Source organism: Marmota flaviventris, chromosome 4 (genome assembly GCF_047511675.1).
Source record: "Marmota flaviventris isolate mMarFla1 chromosome 4, mMarFla1.hap1, whole genome shotgun sequence".
NCBI classification, from domain to species: Eukaryota; Metazoa; Chordata; class Mammalia; order Rodentia; family Sciuridae; genus Marmota; species Marmota flaviventris.
Window position 1 is genome coordinate 13,515,349 of NC_092501.1, and position 27,008 is coordinate 13,542,356.

The following is a 27,008-nucleotide window of genomic DNA, read 5'->3' on the forward strand; positions in this document are numbered from 1 at the left end:
CTGTGTCAAACCAGACATCAACAGGGTCTGCTCCCTTTGGGGGTCTTACTTTCTTCCCACTTCCCTGATTTCCCTAAAATATTTTGTTTTTAATTCTCTTTCCCTTTGGTGTCATAAGGGAGCTATGCTAAAAAAAAAATCATCAATGATGGAGTATTTGGTTTTTTCTTTACTTTAAAAAATTTTTTTTTTTAAGAAAATGTAGTCTGGGAGTAATATAAGATACTTGTTTGGTTGTCAATCCAGGATGGGGAATGCAAATCACTTCTTTCATTAAATTTAATTTTCCAGGTGATGACTTCCCACAGCTGGCGAGAGATACCATCAGCAAAGGCATAGTTAGTGTTGTTGGCTGTTCCTAAAATAAGAGGAAAGAAGGGGAAAATGAGAAATGTGATTCATTCACATTGAGCCCCTCAGGGCTTCTCATGGTGGAATAAAACAGATCCTAACCTGATTGTGCTTCAGCAATGCAATGTTCAAGTACAGAGGAATACTGCCCAGTGTGGCGCTGGTTTTGGCAATAGCTAGTGACACAGCTCCTATGGCCATACTGCCGCAGAGCACGGGTTCAGCAGGTTCTGCAGGCGGGATAGGTTTCTCTGTGATGGTGTCCTTCCTTCCTGGAGGAAAAAGACAGGAGAAAAGGGGGAGAAATGAATGACAGTAGAGGGGGTAGAGAGAGAAGAGGGGAGGGGAGGGGAGGGGAGGGGAGGGGGGATAGTAGAGGATAGGAAAGGCAGCAGAACACAACAGACACTAGTATGGCAATATGTAAATCAATGGTTGTGTAACTGATGTGATTCTGCAATCTGTATATGGGGTAAAAATGGGAGTTCATAACCCACTTGAATCAAAGTGTGAAATACGATATATCAAGAAATTTGTAATGTTTTGAACAACCAACAATAAAAAAATTAAAAAAAATAAAAAGGAGAAAAGATTCTAGGAAGTTGGACTGTCACATGACTGTATCTTAAATGCTTCACTGACAGCTGGGAATGCCCAGCAAAAATGAAGGTTGAAAACAGGCTAGGAAGAACCTGTTCTCCACCTCAAGTGCCCAGAAGTTTTCTGTTTGATTTCACTTACCGATCCCCCCAAAATTCTGAACTGTGAATTTTGTCTAAGCAATTTGAGGCCAATGCAATATCAACTCCTTCAGTTGTCAAATGAGGTAGATATTTGTTATCCAACATCCTACGTAAGTGAGCTGGGGCTTCAAGAGATGAAAAGACTTGTGCAATATGTTACAAAAAGTGAATGAAGAAAGGATTTGGATGGTCTTTTGAATTCTAACTCCTTTGCTTCTCTGAATTTCTTTGAGCTGCTGCATACCCCACCTTCTGTTAAGCATCTAGTCAATGTGTATACCTAACTTGCCACCTTCTTCACCAATCCTAAACTCATGTTTGCTTCCGTGTTATTTACCATCTCTAGAAATGCCTTAGGCCCAATAGTCTACCCAGAATCTTTGCCATCTTTCACAGATTCTCAGCCATGCTGTCTGATCAGGTACCACAGAATTCATCATCAACCTGTAATGTTCTCTTGTCCTCCCCCCCACAGCTACTGACCCTGGCTCAGGTCCTCAGTGGAGATGAGATGCCTAAGCAGCCAGCAGATATCCAGATACCTAGATATCTAGTGCCTAGCAAGTTACTGTCCCCTCCTACATTTTCTCCTCTCATAAAGTCTAAGTTCTTTCAGTCAAAAGCAGCTGCCAAATAAACATCCATTGGTGGCCTATATTGTAACTCAATAGTGACCATCTCACTCTTGGGACAGAAGACAGGTCTAGCATGATTCTGTTCGTAATGGGGCCCATTTAAAATTAAAAGCCCCAAATTGTTTTTTTCCTTCTTAGCCTCAGCCATTTCCCCTTAACCTATTCATTGAGCTATTTTCTCCATCACAGCTTCCTACAGGTGATAGTCTCACACTGAGAATGGAAGCTAAACTGCCCCTGCCCCCAAATCCCTGGCACCAACACAATTTGGAAAATCAGAATCATAACATAATCTTTCAGCTAGCACAGCCTGGCTGAATCTACATATGTATATTTCCTGGCTTTGTTTCTATAAATCATAATATTCAGAAGGCAGATTAGCTGTCTTTCCAGTTTGGGCCAAATTATGATTAAATTCATTTTTCTTTTTGTATCATTTTCTCTCATTTCAGATTTGGGTGGGTGATTAAATCTAGTCAGTCGGGACCCCGGGAGGCCTCTGGCCTGGGTCCCAGGAACATTTTGCCTTGGTCAATTCTCTTCCCTTTGCTGGACCTCAGCAGCTGCTATTAATGAAATAAAGGACCTGTCTCCATGGTCTCTTTGGTCACTTTTTGGTCTGGTGCTCTCTTATTCATCGGTACCCACATTTACTGGGTGGTTGGCTGTGCCTGGCATCATGCTAGACTTTAGCAATGGCAAGCTGAATGAGGCAGGAGTCACTCATCCCCGCAGGGAACCCTCAGTTTAGTAGACATAAAAGCACAATTACAGCAGAAGTTCCAGCACTAACACAGCGGAGGGGCTAATGTTAGCTACCTACTGGAAGACAGGAAGCAAAAGGGCAAAGTGATACCCTGTATAATTTGCTTTAAAATACTAAAGTTGCTTAAAGAAAATGTTTATTTACGTATGACATAAGCCCGAGAAAGTGTTGGTTTCGGAAAGTGTCGGATTTACATTATATCAAAGGATTCAGTATTCTAAAATATAGAGTGGCCCTTTGATTACTTAATGGCAATTTACTGAGGAGGTGAAAGTTCCCCCGTGTCATCCCATCCCCACCCTACCACTCATTGCCACTGTGTACTTTAACTTCTTTCTTTATTTTTTGTAGTGCTGGGGATCAAACCTCTACAGTGACCTTCACCCACAGTCCTCAATGCACTTTATTTACCAAGTGCTCACTTCTAAGTGATAAACTAATCATTTTTTCTCAAAAATAAAAATGGAGGGTAATGTGGGTCCGACTTAGCACAGCAGCTTCAAGCAGGGACATGGCATGGAGGGTGGGTGGCACTTGGCTGGGAGCCAGCCAGCCTTTCTTCTCTCATGTTTGTCACTAAAGGTTCTGAAGATGTCTGGCCACCAACCTGGCTTCTGCCTTTTCTTTTTGGCAGGAGGCGGAGGGGGTGGTGGTGGCATTACAGGTGGAGGTACTGGCACTACTGACTCTTCCAGGCTCCTCTCTAGTTCTTTCCTCTCCTTGTCTTCTTGTACTTTATTTGCGAAGAATAACCTTAATGGCGAGAAAACACAGCTTTACAGTGACATTTAGGAATACCACTCTGTGCTTTTGGTTGAGTTTTAGAGTTGACCTGACCCCATTGTGCTTCAATAATATGCTCTATGGCAACTTAAGGACAAATCAGCTTTAATTTCCAAGACCTAAAAAGAATGCTGCTGTTATAAAACTGTGTCCAAGAACTGAAATTCATTTTGGCCTAGAAAGAAATGTTTAATGATTTTCAGGGGCTCATTTTTTAAATTACTTGAGTTCTGTTTGCATTTTTAAAAATTACACACACACATTTTAGTTGTCGATGGACCTTTATTTTATTCATTTATTTATACATGGTGCTGAGAATTGAACCCAGGGCGTCACACATGCTAGGCAAGGGCTCTACCGCTGAACCACAACCCCAGCCCTCTGTTTGCAATTTCAAAGTAAAATTTAAAGACCTGGGGCTGGGATGTGGCTCAAGTGGTAGCACACTCACCTGGCATGTGTGAGGCATTGGGTTCGACCCTCGTATTTTTATTACGTAAAAATAAAATTAAAAATATTATGTCCACCTAAAACTAAAAAATAAATATAAAAAAATTTAAATACCTAATTTGATGAAGGGCTACTCAATTATTTTTGTATAAATGACATTCAGAAGACAAATCCTTCAAGAATACAATGGAATACACAAAGAGCAGTATGTGGCTGATGTCTTATTTTTGGAAGAGGAAACGGGGGGTTTTTAAAGGGAATACTTTAAAAAAGTTTGGGAAATGCTACTTAAGTACAACTATGCAACAATTTTACTCCCCCAGAATAAATACGTTTTTTAAAAAAAGAGACTAAAAATTTCCATAGACAAAAAAGCAAGCAAATAAAAAGACATGGGAATCGGATTTACATTATATTTGTGAATAATCTAGATGCTAGTGAGGCAGTGCCCTTAACGGACCGAGAGAAATTGCTTTGGGCATAGAATTCTATACTCAGCCAAACTATCAATCATGAAAACAAAGTACTAACATTTCCACATATATCAGAACTCAACAATCTTACTTCCCATATACCCTGTCTCACCTGTACTTTCCAAGAATAGAATCCATCAAGTCAAAAAAGGAAAATATGGAATCCAGAAACAGGAGAACATAAATCTTTATGATATCTCTGTGGTAGACCCAGAGAGGAACCAGTCCAGGAGCAAGCCTCCCTCCCCCAAATAATATGTGGAATGGCATTCAAAACCTCCAAGAGAACCAAAAACTACTTTACCAAGTCTTTTACAAAGGTAAAAGACTCTGAGGCAAACTAAAACATTATACACAATTTAAAAAGTGATAAAGCTTAAGGAAAGAGAATCCAGTTGGCCTTTGCTTGGCCAAGGGGGTCGAGGCCTTAGGCCTGCACAACAGGAAAAGTGATTAACCCTGTTACCTGGTGCAGTACCGAGCTGTACTTACACAGCCCTTTCTGAAAAATGCTTCCTTGGTTTTTGAATTTTAGAGTCAACCCATGAGCTAAGTATGAAAAGACTTGGTTGTTGGAGAACAGGGTATAAGCAACAGCCATTGTGACTACATGGAAGGACATGAGCAGCTCAAAAGGTAGCCCCTGAAGGGGTGAAAAGAGGGAGAGAACATTATCTGGATTTGTAACTTGATCCTTCCCTTGTGCTGAATCCCAGGGATGCTCTACGCCTGAAAAAAGACAAAAAGGCCCTATGTAACCTTACACAGTAAAATTTTAATAGCAGGATTTTCAGCAGAAAGACAATATTTTATGTTAAATTTTGCTGCCTTAATATATGCTTTTTAAATTGACTTCCCAACTCTGTAAATTTCTGACTTATTGGCAGGTGAAATGTAGACAATAGACTCTATATATTCTTGATGGTTTCTATTTCAATGGAGGCTGTACCTGAGCATGTGATCCACCTGGGCCTGGTTGGAGGGCACCAGGCCCCGCAACTCCTCGGTGATGGTCTCATTGACCCACTGTATGGCCGTGCTCACTGCCAGGCCCCTTTCCACCTCCTCTGCCTCCACCACCTCTGGCAAAGCATTCTCGTGGACCTCAAAGTGAGTGGGGATCATGACGGAGCAGATGTTCTGAAAATAACATGAATGTGATCTATGATTTCCCTATCTCTCATAGAAAATAGGAAATTGGATTAATCTATCTTTTAATGTGCATGGTCTTTATCACCAATTCCAAAGGAAATGAGAATATGCATAATTTTCTTTGAGATATTTTTATAGTTTTTCAAACTGTAAAACCTGACTTCATGAAACATTTAAAATTACTACTTCTTAAAATGTAGTAAACCCTACACTGAACTTTATTTTCTATCACTACCTCTTCAATAAATAGCTATAAGGATATAAACATGTTTAATCATAATTATTCTCCTAGAGTTTGTAGCAAAATTAATTTCTAACAAATATGGTGCAAGTAAGGCGAATTAAAATGAATTTCTGAAATTATTTAAATGAATCATTTAAATCAATCTACATATCTATAAATCTATATATAAATATACAAACCTATAAACCTGTATGTTGATTTATTAAACTCATCACATTAGTAATTTCAGAGTTTTAAAACTATTTTTACCTCATTTTTGTTGTTCATCTTGGATATTCCTCAGGTTAGCATGTTACATTTGTATCAAAATTACACTTAAACATAACAAAAATATAAATCATGGTTGGTTGACTCATTTACACGACTAGCTATGAACTATATTTTTTACAAACACTGAATTTCAAAGCATGAATTTTCTACAGTTTAGACAAAAGTTGCTAATAAATGCAGTGGATTCAAGATGTGTTAAAGAACACATTTTAAACTGGCTCATACCTTGGGAAAATTTTGAATGGTGCAGAATATTTCCACTTGTAGGGTTGGAAGCCCCAGTCCATCCAGTACATTTTTCCCCACTATTTTGCATAGGGTGGGAGGCTTTGCAAGTTTAGAAAAGTAGTTTGCCTTCAACACAGACACACAAAAACAAAAATCAGAATAGCACATCTAATTTATCTTCAAAAGGTTGTTCACATTTACACTAGTTTAACAAAACCTCTCCATGAGTGTCCTTCCTGGCACCGGGGTTAGACTACAGCTCCACGGGAACAGCCCTGCTCTAACCATCATCGAGATTTGGATTCTACCCTATGACAAGTCTCTGGCACATGGGACAATGTTTTGTCATTCGAAATCTCAATGGAAACCATGATACTTTTCTTAATTTAAACTTTAAGGTCTCATGTCATTCCTGAAAGCCTTCTGATAGTCAACTCAATTCCCTAATATATCTCTAGAACTCTGTGACACGTTCAAATTTAATAACCCTGAGGAGGACTGAATTTTATCCCTCCTAGCAAGGCACCTGATCTTTAAAGGATGAAGACTAGTGCAGTCACTGCATCTCACTAGCTCATGCGTAGTCCTACATGGGCAAAAAAGCTCATAGGGAACTTAGAACTAGTCATTTGATTGAGGTGGAAAAGCAGAAGCCAACTGGAAGTGATCTAAGGAAGAGGGTGAGGAAAGAGAAGGAAGCTAAGGTGGAAAGCCCACTCCAGGACCCTGAGTGAAAAATCTCCAGGTGGTGGTTCACTGCAGAGGAACTGGGGTGAGGAGAGGATAGAAGCAAGGAAAGCGAAGCTGCACCCTCCTCACTCTCTATTTCCATTTAGCAGATTAGGTCTCTGATCATTCATTTCAAGAGCCAGTGGCTTCAGCCTAGACAACAGGTATTCTAACACCCACAGCAACAAGCCAGCTCAAAGGTGGGGACTTGCAGACCTGAAGCAGAAGCAATTTCCAGCCTTCTGAGCATTTAAGGATGGTGGTTTGTGTGCTACAAAGTAAGTGCCTAAATGAATGTGGATATACTTAAGGGATGAAAAATGTTACTAAGCTTATATAATTTGTGTTCAACAAGTACCAAGTGCCTAGGACCTTCAATGTACCATATTGCGTTTGGAGGGGAAGGGAACTAACATTTCCAAGTGCTTAATACTTTTCATTGACCCACTGTATGGCCGTGCTCACTGCCAGGCCCCTTTCCACCTCCTCTGCTTCCACCAGCTCTGGCAAGCATCCTTATGGACCTCAAGGTGACTGTCTTCCTTTTACTATGGTATCACACACCATCGTGCTTGGCACAAATAGAATTATTATTTAAATTAATGATTATCAGACTCATCCCTGGGCACTCTGTGTATATTTTGTTATCAGATTCCCAATCTGGTTAAGGTAGGTGGTATCATCTCCATTCCACAGAGGAGCAAATTGAGCTCCAGAGAAATAAAATGTCGAAGATCGCATTCCCATGTTTTAATGATCTAAAGCTTTAAACAGTCCTCCTTGGAACTTAGTGGCAGAAACCATTTATTGGCTCAGAGTTCTGCTGAGTTGCACTCAACTGGGGACATTCTTTCACTGGTTGTGTCTGGGTTCTCCTATGCAGATGAAATCATCTGGAAGCTTGACAAGGGCCAGAACAGCCAGGGGCTGGCTGGGCAGCCGTCTTTCTCACAGGGACCCTGGCTGCCTGACATCTGCCAAGGCCTCTTTGTATGATCTCTCTCTCCAGCAGGATAATTGGACTTCCTCACAGCATGAGGACTAGCTTCCAAGAAGACAAGTCTCAATATGCCAGCACTTACCAAGCCTCTGGACATGCCTGCCAAGGTCCTATTGATCAAAGCCAGTCACATGACTGAGCCTAGAGTCAATGTGGAAGGGACTTCCATCAGAGGGTTCACACTGGAGATGTGTCCATTGGGGGCCCAGAAATGTAATAGTCTCCCACAGCTAGTAAGTGCTGGAGCTAAGGATCAAACCCAGATCTGCCTGATTTCCAACCAAGGCTCCTTCATTCATGAGTTTTATGATGAGGAAACACACTATATTGCTGTTGCCTGCAGGGATCCAGGGATCTTCTCCATCCCTGAATTCCTATGAAGCCTGAGAAACAGGAGAAATGATAATCGAGGTGAACTCTTAGATGATGGATAGTATTTCAACAGGCAGACATGCAGGAAAGTGGAGGATAGATACTTCAGGCAGATGAGCAAGAGGAAGCAGGTGAAACTTCAGGCAGTAGGGGACAGCAGTCCAGTGTAGAGGAGCAGGGATTGGGGAGTAGAAGATAAGCCTGTTACTGGAGGGAGCGGCTAAACACCATGTACCACAGTGTGTGATCTTATTTAGCAAGGAAAGGGAAATCTCTGGAGGTTTCTGAGCAAGAGAATTAAGGTGAGAGAGTGTGAGGAACTCAGGCAGCACTGTGAAGAATGGACTTGAAAGACTAGATGAAATAGGGATGGCCCAAACTAGGGAATGACTAAGAAAATGAAAGGAGGTTGTGTTTTTGCCATTGCAATTCCTGAACATCCTTCAAAGCTCTTTTGGCCAATACAGACTACAGGGATCTTCTCCATCCCAGAATTCCTTTAATAGACAAAGTGAGCTATTCCTCAATCTAGCACACAATCCTTTATCACCATAGGTTTTACTCCATTTATTATATCAGTGACTAGTGTCCCTAAACAATTTATAAGCTGTCAGACACCTGTACTCTGCTAGATAAAAGGATGCAGAGCTGGCTTGATTTTTTTTCCCCTCATCACTGAGAAAATAATTTAAATTCAAGGATCACAGGCTCTTTGTTTGGAAAAGGAGAATCATTTTTACCTCACCATGGTTCTAAGGATTAGTGAGATAACATTCAGCACAAAGCACAGGGTCTCAGTGAACATAAGGCACCTGGACCCCCCCAACATCTTTGATGTATACACCATGGAGGGAAGGAACATTCACGGTGTTCTGTCAACTGCTCAGACGTAGGTTTGTACGCTCACAGCACATCATGCTCCGTCACAGCACTTGCACACTTTGCTTGTCCTTCTGCCACCTCCTCGCTTCCCATTACCATAGTGCAAACTTCCACCAGCCCAACCACACTGCCTTCCAGATGCTGTGTTGCCTAGTAGTTAGGGATCTGTAAACACATGCCTTCCTTTCAACTGCTCACCACTTAAGGAAGGCTAAGGCATGTGCCAGGTTTCAGGGTTGGGCAGAGGACTGTGGGACATGGTAAGAAAGGCCCCTGTGCTCAGTTCTCTAGAGCTGATGCAAAGGAATACAGTACACATAGGAAATGCGATAGATCCACCCAAAGACTCCTGGTGCAGGAAAATGTGGACAAGGCTTCTGCGAGAAAGGTGAAGTTTAAGGAGTAGCTGGCCCTGATAGAGGAGCTGGCACAAGCCAAAGAGCATAGGCCTGAAATTCCAGTGACACTTGGAAGCAAGGGGAGCCAGCTGGATGAGGCCCTGGATGGGTTGAGGCCAAATCCTAGCAAATGCCAGGACGTTGGTCTCATGGTCGAAATGGGGCCATTGAAGGTTGATGACTGAGAAGGAGCCACTCAAATCCGCATGTAAAAGACCACGGGGCAGGAAGGCACAAGGGCATCCAGGCTCTGAGCTGTCGCTGCAGCTACAAATCTGTATACAGTCCTTTGTGCTCTGGCGGCCTCCTTTCCAGCACTTTCCCTGTGGAGAGCCCTTCGCCCCAGGGGTCGTTGCCACGTTCTCTCGCCGCCTCCAACGTCTCTGAACCCCTACCACCAGCCCCGGCGCCGCCGCGCATGCGCGGCTCTTGGCGCAAGCGCAGCGCGTTGCCGCAGCGTGGGGCGGGGGGAGAGGGGCTGGAGGGAGGAGGGTGCGCGTCCCAGGTCCCTACCAGGTGTCCGTAGACATCGGCAGGCTGGAGGTAGAAGGTGGAGTTGAGCAGCTCTTCCAGCTTGCGCGGGACGTCGTTCTCCCGGTAGTACTCCATCGCCTGCTGCTTCAGCTTCTGCAGCTCACTAGTGATCCCACAGCTGCCGCCGCCGCGTTCTTCCCCCATGGTAGGAGATTTAAGGCTACAGCGGGGTTTAGCCTGGGGGCCCGCGAGCGTCCTTTCGTCGCTAGGCAACGCAACGCCACGAGATCCCGACCCCAGATCTCGCGAGGTTTCCAGCCGTAGGTTCCACCTGCAGCTGGGACCTCTCACTCCTTCCCGACCCCCTGGCGCCCCCCTCCCTCCCTCTCCTGAGGGGTTGATTCAGGGGTTGGGCTCTGAGACTCTCCCAGCTTCGTTTTCACCACTTTTCCCCGACGATTTTCCAGATGGGGAAACATTTAACCATTCCCTGAAGTGCGTTTTGCAGGAGCAGGGGAGCATTGACCCCCACTTACACTTGGGGCACGAACCCCGGGTGGTGCGTCGGCTTCCCAGTGGCTCTGGGACTCGGCGGTGCAGCCTTCGCCGTCCGCCTCCTCATTCCTCGAGGCCTGCGAACTCCTCTGGTTTCGAGGGCGGCCCGCGCCAGGCAGGCCTGGTCCCCTGGGGGCAGGGACATGAGAACCCAGGCTGTCGGTACGCATCTGTGGCGGTCCCAGGAATTCGTTCAGTCAGCTGATATTTGTAAACAACCTGCTCTGAGCCTAGCAATGTGCTGGCTGCACGTACTGTGATGCCCAGGAGAGAAACGGTTATGCACTCTCCCCGGGGAGGTTAGTGGGAGTGAAAGCAATGCGAGGAAAGCACAGTGTGAGCTGAAAAATGGTTGGGGGGTAATGGACCTTAAAGGATGGTTATGGTTAGGATAGGCCTAGGAGTGGGGTAATGCAGGCAGGACTTTGGGAGATGAAGGGGAATGGAGGAAGGGCCTTGGGTCATGTTCCCTTTCTGGGAGGCTGCCTACTTCCTTCCCTTTTAAGTCCAAACTACATGCCTGGCTTCCTTACACCTTACTGAGCACCTTACACAGGTATCATTCATGAGGTTGCAGGCCTTCCTAAAGTGCGCCTTCTGCTCTAGATATTTCCACTGCTGCAAAAACGAGCCGAGATGTACAGGGTGTACTTCTTCTACTTTTGCCTGTTTACTTTCCCAACTTACGCAGTTCACTTAAAACATCCACATTGCTCTTGTTTGTCTGGAAAACATTATCTTACCTACTCTGCCTGCTTCGTAAGTCACTTAGCATAAAATGAGGAAGCAACCTAGAAAGCACCTGGAAACAAGATAGTTATTTTCCATAAATGCACGTGTGAAGGTAGATGAATAAAATTAAGCGACTATAAATATTGTATACAAACACAGATATGCACCTACCCACAGATATGCTCCCTCGGTATTTTCTCTGAATCTCTCATGAAATGTCTCCCTCTCTGTGGTGTGAGAGCATCACCGACCTGCCTCATCCTCCTTGCTGGATGGAATTCCCTTGATGCTAGGAGCTGATGCTGAGTCATCTGCTGGTCCACTGCAGAGCCTGGGGCCCTTCCAAGAAAGAGTCTGTGCTCTGCTGACTAGGGGCCCAGAGAACTTTTATACCAATGGAGCCAATATTGTTGCCCTTGTTTCCATTCCACCTTTGAGCCTTTCCTCTGTCCCCGGATGGACGATACCCAGAACTCTCCTGCACCCATCTTTGAATATCTAGGTTGAATCCCACATCTTTAAAGAAGCTGCAAGCCACAACTGTCCCTCTGGCCAGCCCTTCCTTTCTTCTGAACTCTTTCCCCAGTTTCAGTCTTCACGGATATATTGACTTATTTGACATTTTAATGGAAAAGTGGAAAGTGTCCTGGGCTGGGACCATCAAGTCTCAGGGGCTGCCCTCAATAACCCATTGACCTCTAAGTTCTTTGAGGACAGAGACCTGGTGTGTCTCTTTCACCATTGTGTCTACAGCATCGGTACATCACCTGACAGAACAGGTGCTCAGTAAATATTTGTTGGATGAATTAATGAGTTTTACCTATAATTGGTTAATAAATGCTTAACTCACAAGTGTTTTGGAGTTGGATGATACACCAGCCTGGTTTGGAGCAAAGGGTTCGTTTTGAGGAATAATGAGAAATGAGGATGACAAAATTGTCTGGGGAGATTGTGTAGGAACTAAAGTCCCATTCAGTAGGAGAGAGAAGCACAAATTTCTGAATACAGGATGGACAAGATAGAAGCAGTTAACTGGCGGTAATAGGTAGGATTGATGGGTGTTTGGTTGTACAGAAAGTAGGAGACCCAGGTAGAAAATAATGTAGGTGTAAGGGTCTAAATGATAATGGTAGGAATGAGAATAGATGGATGAGCCAGAACAGGAAGGAAGGATGGAAAAGGCTCTGTGTGATTGGATGGGGATGGGAAACCAAAGACTCCTGAGGTAGGGTTTAGTTCTCTGCATTTGTCGGAAATGGGTTAAATGAGTTGTCTCCATGGAGCATGCTGCACTGGGTTAAAGATGAGTGGGACTTGAGGAGCACTGGCATCGCAGTGCTATGGGAGGACCCAAGTTGCTGATCAAAGTCATCCTAATGGGTTTCAAGTTGGAATAAGGACAGATGAATGCTCTGGAGGGTAATGGGAGTGGGGACGAATCTTCTTGAAGTAAGGATATAAATATTAGAGAAGGAGTAGATTTAGGTTGTAGGAGAAGGATAAGGAGCCTTACTGGGAAATGAACAAAAAAGACGGAGAATGGAAAAACTCTAAATCTCAAAGTCCAGGGCAAAGACTTTTGGGAACATGTTGAGTGGGTGTTTGTGTGGGTGCATATGTGTAGAACAAAGTCTGAAAGGCTGGACCTGAGCAAGTTAATTTTGTGGCCCTTGGGGGATAGGATCATAGGGAACTTTTAGTTTCTTTCTATATATGGGTCATATCTAGTTTTCCTAAAATGAATGAGTTTCTTGTGTAACTTAAAAAAAATCCATTAAAAATATTTGAGGGAGCCTGGGCAACTTATTGAAATCCTGTCTCAAAATAAAAAGGGCTGGGAATATAGCTCAATGGTAGAGCATCCCTGAGTTTCAATCTCCAGTACCAAAAAAAGAAAAAAAAAAAAAAACATTGAGGGAAGGATGTTAAGTCAAAGGTTATAGGAGGGTTGAAGACTGAGAAGAGACTATTTGAAGATAAACAGTAATAATGGTGAGCTGCCATCCTGTTCTTCTTTCATCGTTCAATTAACAAATACTTATTAAATGCCTGCCATGTGCCAGGTACTGTCCTAGGCACTGACAAAAGAGCAATGACACTTAGAGACTTAGAGTGACACTACAAGTTCTGATGGTAGAGTAGCAAGCACATTGAGAGAGTCATTATGCAATAAACTGAAATAATAGAAGTGAAAGCCTTTAGGAAGTTCGTTTGCGTGGACTTATTAGCAGCCTGTTAGTGTTGACAGATCCAGAGTCAATAAAATGATAATTCTTGAATATTCCCATTTTCTTATTTTCCATAGTTATTAGAAGCACCAGCAGTTTTGCTTGTACCTGTGCTTTTTTTTTTTTTTTTTTCACTTCACATATTCCTTGTTTTACCACCTTGCTGATCAAATTTCCATTTCACGCCGATACTCAATGTCCTGGCACAGTTCCAAAGCATGAAAAGGGTTGAAGGTGTTGCTAAGCCTTAAATTATCAACCTGGGAGTTGGGGATGGAAAGGAAGGAAAATAAAGAATCAATCTGGAGAGGCTTGGTAGATCTAGAAAGTTCCTAGAACTTATCCAAGTAGAGAGGGTGGGACTGAGCTGTCCTCCTTCAGAAGGAGGAAGTGGGGAGAGGCTAGAAGCCCAACTGTTGCCATCCTGTGAGTTGGTGCCTGCTCAGGAAGGCATGCATGATGTGAGGCAGGGACAATTTGGGAATGAGAAACCCTGGAATGGGATCCCAGTCATCTCAAAGATCTTGACTTCTCAGTAAAGAGGGAGGATGTTTGGACTGATCAGGTTTTGTAACTTTTCAGATATGAAGTCTCCTTTTTAACAACAAAAATGAAGCATCCATCACCCCCAACATTTCATAGGAGTTACATACAATGACCGTAAATTCAGTAGTACTTCTAGAAGCCTTTGTATTTCATTTAAGGAATGAAATGTGGAAAAGAACACATGTACCAACAAGCCCTTATTCAGTGTTGGGGGTTGTTGTTTGGTAAATGTATGGAGTTGGGGGCCCCTTCCTCAGAGTCCAGGATGTTCTCCGTGACCTTGGTTGAGAACCACTGAATTGGATCTTTCCATCTTAGATCTCTTCTGCTTTGTAGCTCTGATCCATGATAAAATATCAGGATATATTAGTCTATTCCAACCTGCTACTGGAAGACCCTTCTTAGAGGAAATTAATCATTCTTCATTCAAAAAGAATTGCTAACTCTATCAGACATTTCCTAAATGAACGAGGATAAAGGGAAATGTATTTGTTCATTTTCCCTTATTCCTACCCAATACCTTCATTTAAACTGGAACTTGTTTGCCATGACTTTAATGTTCGGAAGTGATTATTTAGATGTTATTTTGGGGTTGTTATCAAGTGCTTATTAATTCTTCTTCCCTGCATTTGACATCTGTGTTGAATATCATTTTCATAGGGAACTAATGAGCATGATTGCAGGTGCCTTTAATCACAGAATCATAGAAACTGGAGACAGAATAGACAGAAAGTTCTGCCTTTGCTCATCCAGAAGATGGAAGTGATGATGTGCTAACCTTCCCCGCCCAGTAGAATGGGAAACAGGATCGCCAACCAGGGGTCCCTGTAAAACGAATGATGCTAAGTAAAAGTATTAGGATGGTTTGACCAATTTAAAAAAAAAAAAAGTATTTTTTTTAACCTTTTTTTGTTTAATTGCTGATATCTCCTGACAGTAGTCAATACCCCTGTGGTAGTAATACTATATACAAAAACGAACACACACACACACACACACAAACAACAGCTGCTTTTGAGCTTTTTCATAAGCTTGGAACTTTACTTCCACCGTCCCACTGAATCTGCAGAACCACTGTCAAAGGTAAGTCATGGGCCAAGCTAACACCATTAATAAATAGCAGAGGTAGATCTTGAACCCAGGTCTAGCTGATTCCAGTGCCGATGCCTGTGGGTTGCCTTCCCATCCTGCTCCACTGCTTCTGCAAGCTAGAATTCTTGTAGGTTCTGCTCTTTCAGGCCTGCTGTTGCTAGACTCTTGTGCCCTTGTCTGAAAGAACCAGAGTTGGTCACCTTGAGGTCTTAGAGAAAGGACTCTGAGTAAGTAAGTGGTGTTAACTCTCTCTATCACCGGTTCCCAGTCTGCACATTAGATTACCTAGGGATTCTATTCTAGATTTTACTGGAATCAAAGCACCACTAGAAGTTTAGCACTATAAAGACACACATTGATTTTATTTACCACTATCATATTGCAAAATACCAATGCCTGGGCCTTTCTCTAGGCCTGTTAAATCAGAATCTCTGCAGGATGGGGCCCACACATATTTGTGTGTATTTGTATTACTATTAACATGCAGCCAAGGTTGAGAACCACTGTTCTAAAAGATGGACCAAGCCTTCACCTGGAAATGATTTGATAATGGATGCAGCCAAGAAAGCCTAGAAGTGTTGAATCTTGGAATCATATGTCATGGGTTCAAATCCTGGTTCTTTGAGTTTCCAGCTGTGTGACCAAATTACTTAACCTCTCTGAACCCAATTCCTAGATGACTTTTGTTGAATTATTTCCATTTCATAGTATCATTATGAGAATAAATAAAAATCCATGCAGGCTTCCTTCTTCCTATTGTGCCTTACACAGAGTAAACAATGTTATTATTGAAAATAATAACAAAAAATAAAGGAAAAGGAGATGTGACATTTTTATCCATATTATAGTATTTTTTTTGAAAACCTTTATTTAGTTTTATACAGGAATCCAGATTTAATTGAATAAAGAGGGCCCCCTTTTAAAAACAACATTTGTGACCTTTCAGGTGGGATTAAATTTGCTGGCAATCTAACACTTTTATTTTAACCTTTTACATTCATGCAGAATTATAAAGTTGATGTGTTATTTCTGTCTTGGCTTCCCAAGTAAAGCAGAGAGCTGAAGCCCATAGTCATGAAGTGAGTGTTTGAGCTGGCATCCCATCAAAGGCTGTTTTAGATTCAGCCTTCCGGTCATTTGTTCAAAGGCCTTTGACACTGAAGACCCAAAGATACTGCTGGAGATGCTATGCTGGCAGTTTAATTGGTATTTTTCAGGGAACAGACGCACAATTTCTGTATGGGCAGAGTGAAACTGGAAGTAGGGCAATTATCCAGTGAATTCAGACAGTAGAGAGAAGAGGAAGAGATCAGGCAAAGACATTCCTTAAGCAAGCTATTTGGCCATTTTTAAGTAGATAATTTTTTAACCTCGTAGAAGTAGATACAACTTACTGGTATCTTCATGGCGTAAGTGCTGGACAAAGAAAAGAATTGATCATGAAATGTCCTGTAAAGCCTGAGTTTTTTTGTCTGTACTTCTTTTCTTCATATACAAGTAGCAAAATAAAGATGGCTATTAACTTATTGTGGTTGAAGAAAATGTTGGACATATTTTCTACATAGAGGCAGCAGAGAAGAGAAAGAATTTGAATGAAGAGGACCAGCTAGACGTTTCATCAAGTTGTGGCTGAAAGTGTTTCCTCTGTTACTATTGCGAATATCGATTGGGTTGGTGTCCCAGCCCCTGGGAGCTGCGCGCCTCTCTGTCTTGTTGTGCTTGAATGAGAGTTAACAAATTGTTTGACTTTCGTAATTAAACTTAAGAACCTGATTGAGGGGGATTTTAACTTCCCTGAAAATGTACTTTAAGTTAATCTGCTTAAGAGGAATTATCTGTTTCTTACTAGCAAAATCAAAAGACCGTCTCTGCCTTTATATCTGATGATTTCTACAGGCCTGGCCATGAATCTCATGGCGGTATTAAAGCTCCCCCAAAATTATTATGCATTTAAAAAAATCAGTTGTCAAAAAATTGAGACAGGACTTTTAACATCAATTATTAGCCAACTATAAGATGGTGGTTGTTTTGTGTCTTGATTGTTGTTTTCTCTTTTTTTCTACTTTGATTTGCCCTTTGGAAATGACACCTATTTTGTTCTGTTTAAGCAATCTGAGAATTCTAGTTCTTTCAGTATTTTTTTTTTAAGACCGGCCACAATGCAGAATGAGAATTATGTTTCTTGAAGAATTATGATTTGGGGGAGTACATTCCCAGGAATTGTAGCAAATAAGATCATTTTAAGCAAATTTCTCAATTCTGATTTAACCGCATCTTTTTCATATATGACTGTCATATAAATTATCATCATTGGACCCATTTAAGGTGACATGTAAATGAATCTTGAATGCATTTGGTTAAATTTCCATATCGAAATTTTGATGCACCGAATTATGTTATATTCTAGCAAAGGAGAATGTGATTGATCCTGATAATGTATGATTCGGTGGCAAAATGGTTATATTTTGTGATTGTGCATTCAAAACCTTAAGTGGATATTATAGAAATAGTAGTGTGATCAGAATCGCTTTTTCAGAAAATGATATTTCCATTAATACTTGAAGGAGAAAAGTTTGTTGAGATGAAAGACTGAGATGTTGCTCAAGTGGAAGTGCTTTTAACATGTCACTAAATGCTCACGTTTGGCCTGGACTGTCATTGCATTGCTCTTTCAACTGCTGCAGTTTGCAGATAGGAAAGTCCAAGGGGTTTAATGCAGTGGTACTCAGGATGGAAAACTGAGTCAATGGTGGGAGGAGGCTTTTATGAGAAGGTACTTTGACTTGAAATAAATATTGAGACAAAGCTGAGGTTTGCAGTAGAAGTTTCTCGGTGCCTGCCTTGATCCCATTTCTTCTGTTGTGCCTGTAAATGGGGCCAAGGTGAGCTGGGGAAGCAACCCAGGTCTACATTCTCCCTCTGAACTCCAGCAGCCGCCTCCCCACCCAGGATGAGCACGTTCAGCATCTACTGTTAGACTCTTGTCAGACGGAAGAACAGTCCGTTGATCTATAGTATCACCAAGCTCTCCTAGGTGATCGTCCTTCTCAGAGTTAACATCCAGATATTTGCACTCTAATCTTTTAACCTTGACGAGAGTTTGAAAATAGACAAGATTTGAAACCAACTCCCAAAGCAGGGCATTTTGTAGAGAAGAGCCATCTCAGTTAAGCTCAGATCTCTGTTCCTCCTACGGGAATTTTCTACCTTTAGAATTTTTAAAGCAAAATTCCTATTTGAGGTAACTACTAACATTTCTTTTGGGTGTAGAATTATTTCATGCCAACAATTTCTGGGACTTAATTTGTGGATCTAATCTGAAATTCTTGCCTGATCTTAGATGTTTTTCTTTATAGCCAAGCTGTCAGGAAAATAGAGTTCCTGTACTGATTTTAAAAAGACAGAATCAAAGGCCATAATTTTTAAGATAAGAACAAAGTTATAATTGTAACTTTTTTTCATTTTAAAGAATATTAAAATAAATAAACTATGTCTATCACTTTATAAGCTTTAGAATAAATAGTGTTCTAAAGTATCATCTGTGTTCTGTGTATCATCATTTATTGCTTTACCACAAATACAGCCATATAAAAATCCTTTTTTTTTGTCTTTTTTTTTTTTTTTTTTTTGGAACTGAGGGTCGAACCCAGGGCTTTGCGAATGCAAGGCAGACGGCTTTGCCACTGAGATACATCCCAGCCCTAAAAATCTTAAGGAAGATGTTTGCAAAGAAAATATTATCCGTTCAGTTAATATTTTTTTGTGCTTCAGACACACGGAAAATTAGTTGCCTTTTGGGGAGAGATAATTATAAATCTGCAAAAGCCAGAGATGGAATCAAAACAAAGAATTCTGAATTATATGAACTTTTTTGATTTATGTGTACAATAGACTTTATCCCTGAATATTATTTGTTGTATAAGAACAAAAAGAGTGTGTGTGTGTGTGTGTGTGTGTGTGTGTGTGTGTTTGACTCAGATTCACTAAGTGCCTGCCTTGAACTTTTCACATTCTTTTTCAAGCCTTAATGCCAAGGGAAAAAAGGAAAAAAAAGCACTATCCTTGGCACAAACTAGACCCTGGCTGGTGGTCAGATATGTCACACACTTGCCCGAGTCCTCTGGGGTTAAGGCTTAGCAGTCACGTCCAGATTGGCCCATATTATGATTCTTTCGTTTATGACAGATTTACCTGGCTCTTTAAATTTAGGCTTGGGGATTACGTAGGTCACATCCTGCTGTCTCATCTGTTTTTGACAAAACGTGTAAATAAGATTTTAGGCTTTGTTTAGAGGAGGCATCTGTAACTGGTCCTGGGAATCAGCCACACTTGTGTTACTCGTAAAGCGCATCCATTTTAAGTGGATATTTTTAAGTAAGCTGTAACTCTGGAAGGATCTGATTGGAGGAGGGAGCTGTGATCTGCTTCAAGCTGAGAAAACCAGGAGTACAGGAAATTCCTTGGGTTACTCAGGGCTCTCTGACTTTTGAAAGAATGGAAGCTTTGCAGATGGAATACTAAAAAAAAAAAAAAAAAAAAGTAGGGAATGGAAACGTGGAGCAAGCCTGCTCCTGAAGGAGGGAGTGGCCTGAGCTCCCGCAGCCTCAGTGATGTCTGCCTGCAGCACACACGCCGTGTTGAAATCTTCATCTAGAGCAATCCCATGCATTCTGCAGAGGCAAAACACTGTACAGTCTTTTTCCCCCCTGAGCTGGTGGTTCTGTGTTCATTCAGGAGCTACAAGGCAAAGCTCAGACTGACATCATTCTCTAACTGGAAAACACATGTGCCTTCTATACTAGATACAAATGTCTGGATAGGTACCCTTACCCATCGGCCTGAAGTTAGCTTTTTATTTCTTATATAAAGGATCTTAGCATTTCTATGTGTTAACTTTTGGTGGATGAGATCCTTGTCTGTAATAAATGTTAACACATGGATACACCAAGTAAATAAAGTGTTCAGGGTGAAGTGTCTGTGACTCTTACTACAGAGTAAACTTACAGGTCTAAGTTAGGAAGAGTTAGCAGTTACCACTCAGGCCAATCACATATTAGCCTGGGATATAATTCTCATCACTCTGGGTACATTTAATCAGTTAGGTGTACATGGGCACAGGAATAACGTAACATTTGAAAATGCATTCTTTTAGTTTTAAATGCCTGCCTGACATCTTTATAAGCCCTGTTTAGTATGAAGTTCAAACCTCCATAGCTAAAGGTTAATTTCAGCCTTGTGGAGTCAGGTGGTCTAAAATGTGCCGCAGAGGTCTCGTGAAGAGCAGGCTGTAAAGCAGGATCTCATTGTTGGGGAACTTTGGATGCTAGTCAGACCTCTTAATGCACAAGTAAAGCAGAAGATGATGCAGAAGTGGAGCCCGTCCGTCAGATTTGACAGTCATTCCTCTGATGTGGAGCTTGTGTGGCTTCATTTTCTCCTCTTCGCACGCACTCTCTCTCCCAGAGTCCTGCAGAGGATGCAGCCCCAGCCCAAGGGCCAGCAGCAGGCAGGCCACCCTGAGTTCCTTCCCAGCCAGAGAGCCACCTTCCCGGGCCTCCCCTGTGCATTCCAGCTTCCTGAGCTGTTCTCTGCCAGTGGGGCTTTGGTTTTTACCCCAGGATCTTCCAGACTCCCCTGTTCTTGAGCTAACCTCAACCCACTTTCCTCTCCTGACCTCCCAATAGGCAAAGTTGCTAAGAATAATCTTGTGGTCATACTTACCACTCATCTATTTCCCATAATATATTTTTTCGATAAGAGGCTGTCTAAACTGTTTTTTAGATACGGGACTCAAAGCCAGGCAGAACTTTTGAAGTCATTTAGTTCTATATTTTATCTGGTTCTATAGTAATTGTCTAATTATATATCTTATTATTTCATTTTACAGACAAAAATAAAAGATCTTCCAATAAGAGTTAAAATTTAAGCTTCTGGTTTCAACCTAATTTTACATACCCAGGAATTAGGTATGTAAAGACACCTCTCCCTCCTTTTGAATTCTCACTATATGAGAAAAAAATACATTTTAAAGTATGTTGTATATTTTGGTATTGTATGTGTAATTGCCCTGAGGATCCTATATAATCTTACAATATTAAAAGACTTTAAAATGTAAGATCCCAAGTCCCTAAATTCCAAGAAAATGAAATGTAAAAATCTATGTACAATTATGGAACTTGTACCATGACCTTTCACAAAGTTTAAATGTAAAAAGTCCTACAGGTTTTTCAGATTTATAATTGTAGACAGTCTTTTTATAGCTCAGTTCTCTTTGTCAGTAAGCAGGTGGATGTTTTTGCCTTTTTAAGAAAGTACAGTAATAAGCACATCTACTGCCCTTAGTTCATCAGCTACCAAAAATAAAAAATAAAAAAATCCTTGGCTCGTGCAGATGAAAGGTGATTCACCTGAAGCTTTGTTCCTAAATTGGTCACTGGCAGCCTGACATGCAGCAAGTGGTGCTTCCCACCAATTACCTTGAAAAAGTCTCTCTTATTCAGATACAAACTGAGGTTTTCACCTGTCAGAGGAAAATGACACCATCACTAACAGGTTTCATGTTTATTTCCCTGGCAGTTTCCTCCCTATCACAAAGTGATTTTCCCCCAGGTGAATTACTCCCTCACATTGGCGTGGCAACGACTATTTAATAAAGCTATTTATGAAAACTCCTCAAGTGTGTGGTCCCCGTTCCCACAGTGTGTCGCTGCTGCCGCCAAGTGACAGGTCAGAAACATCAACCCTAGACAACTAGAGCATCATTCCCTGCTTCCAAAACCAAGGCTCCCGCCCCCTCCTGGGCAAGGGTCTTGTTTTCTTCTCTTTCCTCCTAACCCGTCCTGGGTCCATGGGGGTGTCTTTCTGAACCCATGGGAAATTAAGAAAACAATTTATTTTCCTGAATGAAAATATCTGATTTTAGTGTTGAGGGAGTTTTCGCTTTTGGTTTTGATGTGTCTGGTGAGTTTCCCACAATCTCGTGCAAAAATCACACCCTACCACCAGAGGTAAATCCTCTGTCTTCAAAAAAAAAAAAATCCGTCACACCCCAAAACTTGTAACTCTCTGAACACAGGAGTACTTGGGGGCTGAATGCAGACTGTTCTCTTCAGCAACCTCATTCTTGAACTGGGCTAAGAGCTTTTCAATTGCTGTGACATTTTCAGCCAGGGAAGTAGTCGTAGTTGCTGCAGAGCAGTGTTTTACAGGCAATTACTTTATATGATCAATGGAGCAATTCCCCTTCCAGAAAGGAACCAAAGCGATCAAGTTAAATCATTAAAGAGAGAAAGACGGAGCGGGAGAAAGGATTCATCTCATTAGCAGGTGCCAGTGCTGCAGGCTCTGCGGTGGCGGCACACAATGTCACTGGCCCTTTAAGACAATGACTGTGCCCCCTCCACTCCTGCCCCCCCTCCCCTGTAGCTGTTGACAGGTCTAAACCTCCCGAGCAGCCCATTGTGGCCGCAGTAGGAGGCACCTGCGGAAAATGTGCCAAAACCAGGCAGGGAGTGAGAGCTTTTCAATAAGCCCCGCAGCTGGAGGGGAGCGGCAATACTAAACAAGCAGGCTGGGACCAGGCATGTGACGGGAAAAGGGGTCAAAGCAGACACCTCCTAGAGGCTTTCTGAGCACTGCACGGTTCAATTTGATGACATCTTCTAGCTGGCTTTTCTCTATTTGCTTAATATGCTGAGGTATTTAGCTTAAAAGCACTAAACGCTCCATCGTGATGAGCAGTTTCCCCCTCTCCATTTGCTGTTATTAAGGACGTTTTTTCAGTATTTTCCCTCTTTCTGCCCTAAACTCAGATTGTTTTCTCTGGTTTCGCTCTCACGGCTAGTCACAGGCATTCAGCACACACCGCCTGCTTGGTTTTACTCATCTTCAGTTCAGGGACAAGTCCAACTCCCAATTTAGGACCTGGGCCGCCCTTGCAGAGCCACATCTGGAAGCTGCGTTCTTGCATTTGAACTTGGTTAAACATCCACTGTGCATCTGAATGGACCCGCCGCTGTGTGCAGGGCTTCTGCCTCCGCCCTGTGCTAACCAAGGGACCATGGTGTTGAGGCATTTGGTTTACCCAGCTGCGCTTGTCTTGGTGTATTTACAGCCCTTTTGAGAATAAGTAGAGTAGGGGGGAGGGCAGGACAGGTGGGGGCCTGGGACGGATGTGCTGGTGACTTGGAGGAGTGTGCCTGGGGAAGCAAGGGGACACTTTCTCCATGCCACCTCTCCAGGATAAGAGAGTGACAAGAGCCTGGCGCGGTTCCTTGGTTTTAGCAGCTCTTATCCATTGGCCGAGTCCTTATGGGTACACTGTGCTTTCCGGTTCTCGTGGTACTCATCTATTCTCTTCTCACTTGACACAGTGAGGCATTATCTCTGTCTTACAGATGAAAACATCTGAGACTCAGGGCCAAACACTTTGCCCACGGCCACACAACAACAAGTGGGTGGTAAGTGCAAAGGCCCCCCAGGAGCCCACCTCCTCTGCAGTCCCCCTCAACTTCGTCTTCTCCTCTACCTCTCCCGACTGTCAGCCAGCAGGAGTAGGCGACTTTTGAGCCCTGGGGGAAACCGACAAAACGACCTGTTCACAGTGAAACTCTTTTCCCCTCCCACAGATGGAGAGTGTTGGCGTGTACGGATTCTGTGGGTGTAAAGCAAAGAACAAAATGAAGTGTGATTCGAGGTGGGAAATAACGGCTGCAGGTAGGAAATGAGCTCATTTGTGTAAGTATCCAACTGGTGTCTGAGAAAACCACCCCCAGAACTGTGCACCTTCCCAGAGGGACTAGGTACATAAGAACTGTCCCATGCAAGACATTTGCTAAGTCACGGCCACATAGTCTGCTGTTCAGAATGCCAACGAGTCAGAAGAGGTTTGGAAGAGGGTATTTCAGAGGTACCCTTGAGCCAGAAGATGACTCTTGGGGCTGTGGCTGGCCACACTCACGAGTACCGGGTACCTGGCTGCAGCCTGGCCTCTGGGGTGGGGTGGGGTGGGGGAGTGTCATGCCGTCTCCCTGCTCTGCTCAGGTGGCCCTGGGAGATTGCCTCTGTTCAAGCCCTTATAAAGGCACGAAGAGGTGGTCTCTCTGCTGTTCTGAGCTTGTTTATGCTCTAACATGTCTCTGAGCTCAGAGGACCAGTCCTCTTCCTCCTTCTTCCTCGGTGCCTCCCTCCAGTTCTGGAGAAAACAAGTGGACTATTCATGTAAAAAGAGAAAGAGTAAGGAGGGGGGAGATGCCACCGACAAACTCCATTGAAAGCCACTGGCTGTTCATTTACATTCACACTTTTAAAAAATGTTAACTAATGATGTTAAATGGTTTGCCAAAGGTCCTGGCAGGTCAGTTGTAGAAGTGTCATTTCTGCCTAATTAGGGCTCTTGTGGCTGCCCGGGGCCTCCCAGTGCAACTGGTGACAAGCGAGAGCTGACAGCTTCAATTGGTGCCAATAGGAAGGTTGGGCCGGTCATGTTTTCCAACTCAGCCAGGTGTTTGCTGAATGGGGGAGGGGGCTTGGGGAGATCTGAGCACTTCTATGATCCTTTTTCTTTCACGACCCCCTCCCAAGTCCTTCCCCTTTGCCTGTCTTGTCTTGTGTCAAGGTCAAGAATGGGCTTTGCTAAATCAGCAATTTGGGTTATCTCTGGGAGGTCATTAGCAGTCCCAGCCCAGACTGTTTCAAGTGGTCTCAGACCCCAGATGCTAGATTTTTTTTTTCTCCCTAAAAATCAGAGAGCAGGAAAAGAAAAGGAATGCTTTGGGTAATAAACAACAGCAGCAAGAAAAAACAAAACAAAAATCTACACAGAAAGCTCTTGGTACCCATTAAAGTGTTAAACTTCTGAAGACGTCGCAAATAATAAAACTGCTTAAAGGGAAAACTGAAGTATTCTGATCTCTACCTTAAATATCTGAAGAAAGAAAAGATGACAATGAAAAAAACATCCTAGAAGGTTTGCTGGATTAGACAGTACCTGTCTCATAGTAGGTGCTCACTAAATAGTTTCTTGTTTGATTTGATTTTTCAGGAGAAAAATGATGTCTGAGAGACAAATAATGATTGTTAGAGATGAGGTTCTCCTGGTAACTTCTAATAAATATTGTGAAGTGCTCTTTGAATTTCTTACTTGACCATAAAGTACCTGCAGAGGTGAAGTCTCACATTATGGGCTGATATGCTCTTGCTTTCTGTTTTGTTTTGATAACATCATAAAACGAGCATAATGTCACCCCCAGGCTGCAGCAACTACAACACAAGGAGATGGTCCCATGACGGTGATGGGACACCTGTGTCCAGCTCTCGGACTCGATGCTTCGGCGGGTTCTGCGGGGATGATGGCTCTCCTTTGCTGGGTCTGAGCAAATTCACGTGTACATTCAGTGGGTCTGTGAACCACGATGACAGGATTCACACAAGGGCGTCTGGGGAGGGATGCTGCATTAAAATTAAAGGAAAGCATGAAATGGAAAAGTCAATGTTTGTTTTGTGAAAATCTAAGCCCAAATCCAGAGGCAGTCCTGGGAAGGAGGGGAGGTCTAACATGAAGGCATCGGGAGCTCTGGGCTCTCTTCTTCCTCTCCTTGTCTGAGCACCTCTTTCCCACCTACTGCTTCTCTGTTCTCCAATATGACACAGTGTAAATTGGGGCCAGGAAAAGTAGATTGTCTATTTTTGACAAAGGAGAGTGAAGAAGACGAAATGAGGTAAGCACACCTAGGATGATGCCTAGGACATGCCAGGTGACCCCCCCCCCCCGCCCTCCCCGCCCTCAAAGATCCTGTGGTGTGGAGTTACCTTCTCCGCCTGCCAGCAGGGCAGCTCCAGGACAGAGACCAGAGGCTGACTGGGCTCCGCAGCTTCAGAGTCTGGGACACATTTGAACAAAGAGAAATAAATAGAATTGACTAATCGGCTGACCTCATGAATGATGAGTGAACAGATTGATGGAGACAGGGTCCAACGGTTTCATTGACTGTCTCAAAGTCCCCACCACCAGGGACCTCCTTTGTCACCAACTTCCCTGTAAAGATCTACTTTGCCCTTTTGCCCTGTCCTGTTGGGTCCGCCCCTTTCCCGCCACAGCACAGGTTCTTGTTCCTCTTTCTGGGTGACCTCCTGGTCTCTTGGCTGCTCCTGTGCATGGACTGTTGTTTACTCATGCTGGTTTTGTCTGGGGCAGAGTTTGCTCCTAGGAACCCGTTCTCACTCCTGTCTTGGCTCTGCCCCCCACCCCCACCTCTGTCTCTGAGTCCTGACCTGCAGAACTGCAACTGCTGCTTGTTCTCCGAGGGCAAACGATTTGGGTGGCTCTCATAAGAGCTAAAAAGTAGCCACTTAAGACTCTCCTTGTGGTTGGGAAGATGAGTATTTAAAAATCATTCTGGAAAGGATTAGTTGTAATGAAAGCCCTCAACAGCATCCAGATCAGCATGGAAAAATAAGCCAGTTAGTTACGAAAACTAAAACAAAAAGCTTTTGAAGATTTGTGAGCAGAGGAGGATCGGGCAGGTGAACAGTCCTCTGCCTTAAGGCGTAATGTCCTCCTGGGGTATTCAGGATACCTGATCCCAGCGGGGAGCCTGCCCTCCTAAAGTGAAATCACATTCTGGTGACTATCTCCTAAACCTTCTGACAGGCAGATCTGAGTTGTTATTCCATTGTGAAGGGTTTGGGGTGGCCCTTCCAGAGCTGGCTCTAGCTTCTCTTTGTCCGTGAACTCTTACTCTGGTCCTGATCTGCCTGCAGTTCTCTGGACATGCTGGGATGTTTCATGCCTCAGAGCCCTTGAACAAGCTCTTCCTTATCCTCAGAATGAGCCCTTTTCCCTTTTGTTCTCCTGACAAGCACCTGTTCCTAGGGACGATTCACCTCCATCTCACCTCTGCCATGA

The 27,008-nt window shown here is 43.1% G+C and overlaps 1 protein-coding gene and 1 long non-coding RNA gene across 2 annotated transcripts in view; one reads left to right on the plus strand and one right to left on the minus strand.

Annotated features, from left to right (window-relative positions):
• The window catches only part of Eno4 (enolase 4), a 23,402-nt gene extending 13,248 nt beyond the window's left edge, over positions 1-10,154 (minus strand). Inside the window, exons 1-6 of the mRNA XM_027930303.3 lie at positions 9,990-10,154; positions 6,093-6,221; positions 5,151-5,341; positions 3,103-3,248; positions 454-623; positions 227-358 (exon numbers count right to left, since the gene is read on the minus strand). Of these exons, the coding sequence (XP_027786104.2) occupies positions 227-358; positions 454-623; positions 3,103-3,248; positions 5,151-5,341; positions 6,093-6,221; positions 9,990-10,154 (933 nt within the window). The remainder of the gene's footprint in view (positions 1-226; positions 359-453; positions 624-3,102; positions 3,249-5,150; positions 5,342-6,092; positions 6,222-9,989) is intronic.
• On the plus strand, positions 9,977-25,562 carry LOC139705405 (uncharacterized). Its single transcript, XR_011707282.1, has 3 exons — positions 9,977-10,155; positions 23,731-23,818; positions 25,354-25,562. It is a non-coding gene; the product is annotated as an uncharacterized lncRNA (long non-coding RNA).
• Positions 25,563-27,008: the final 1,446 nt, after the last annotated feature.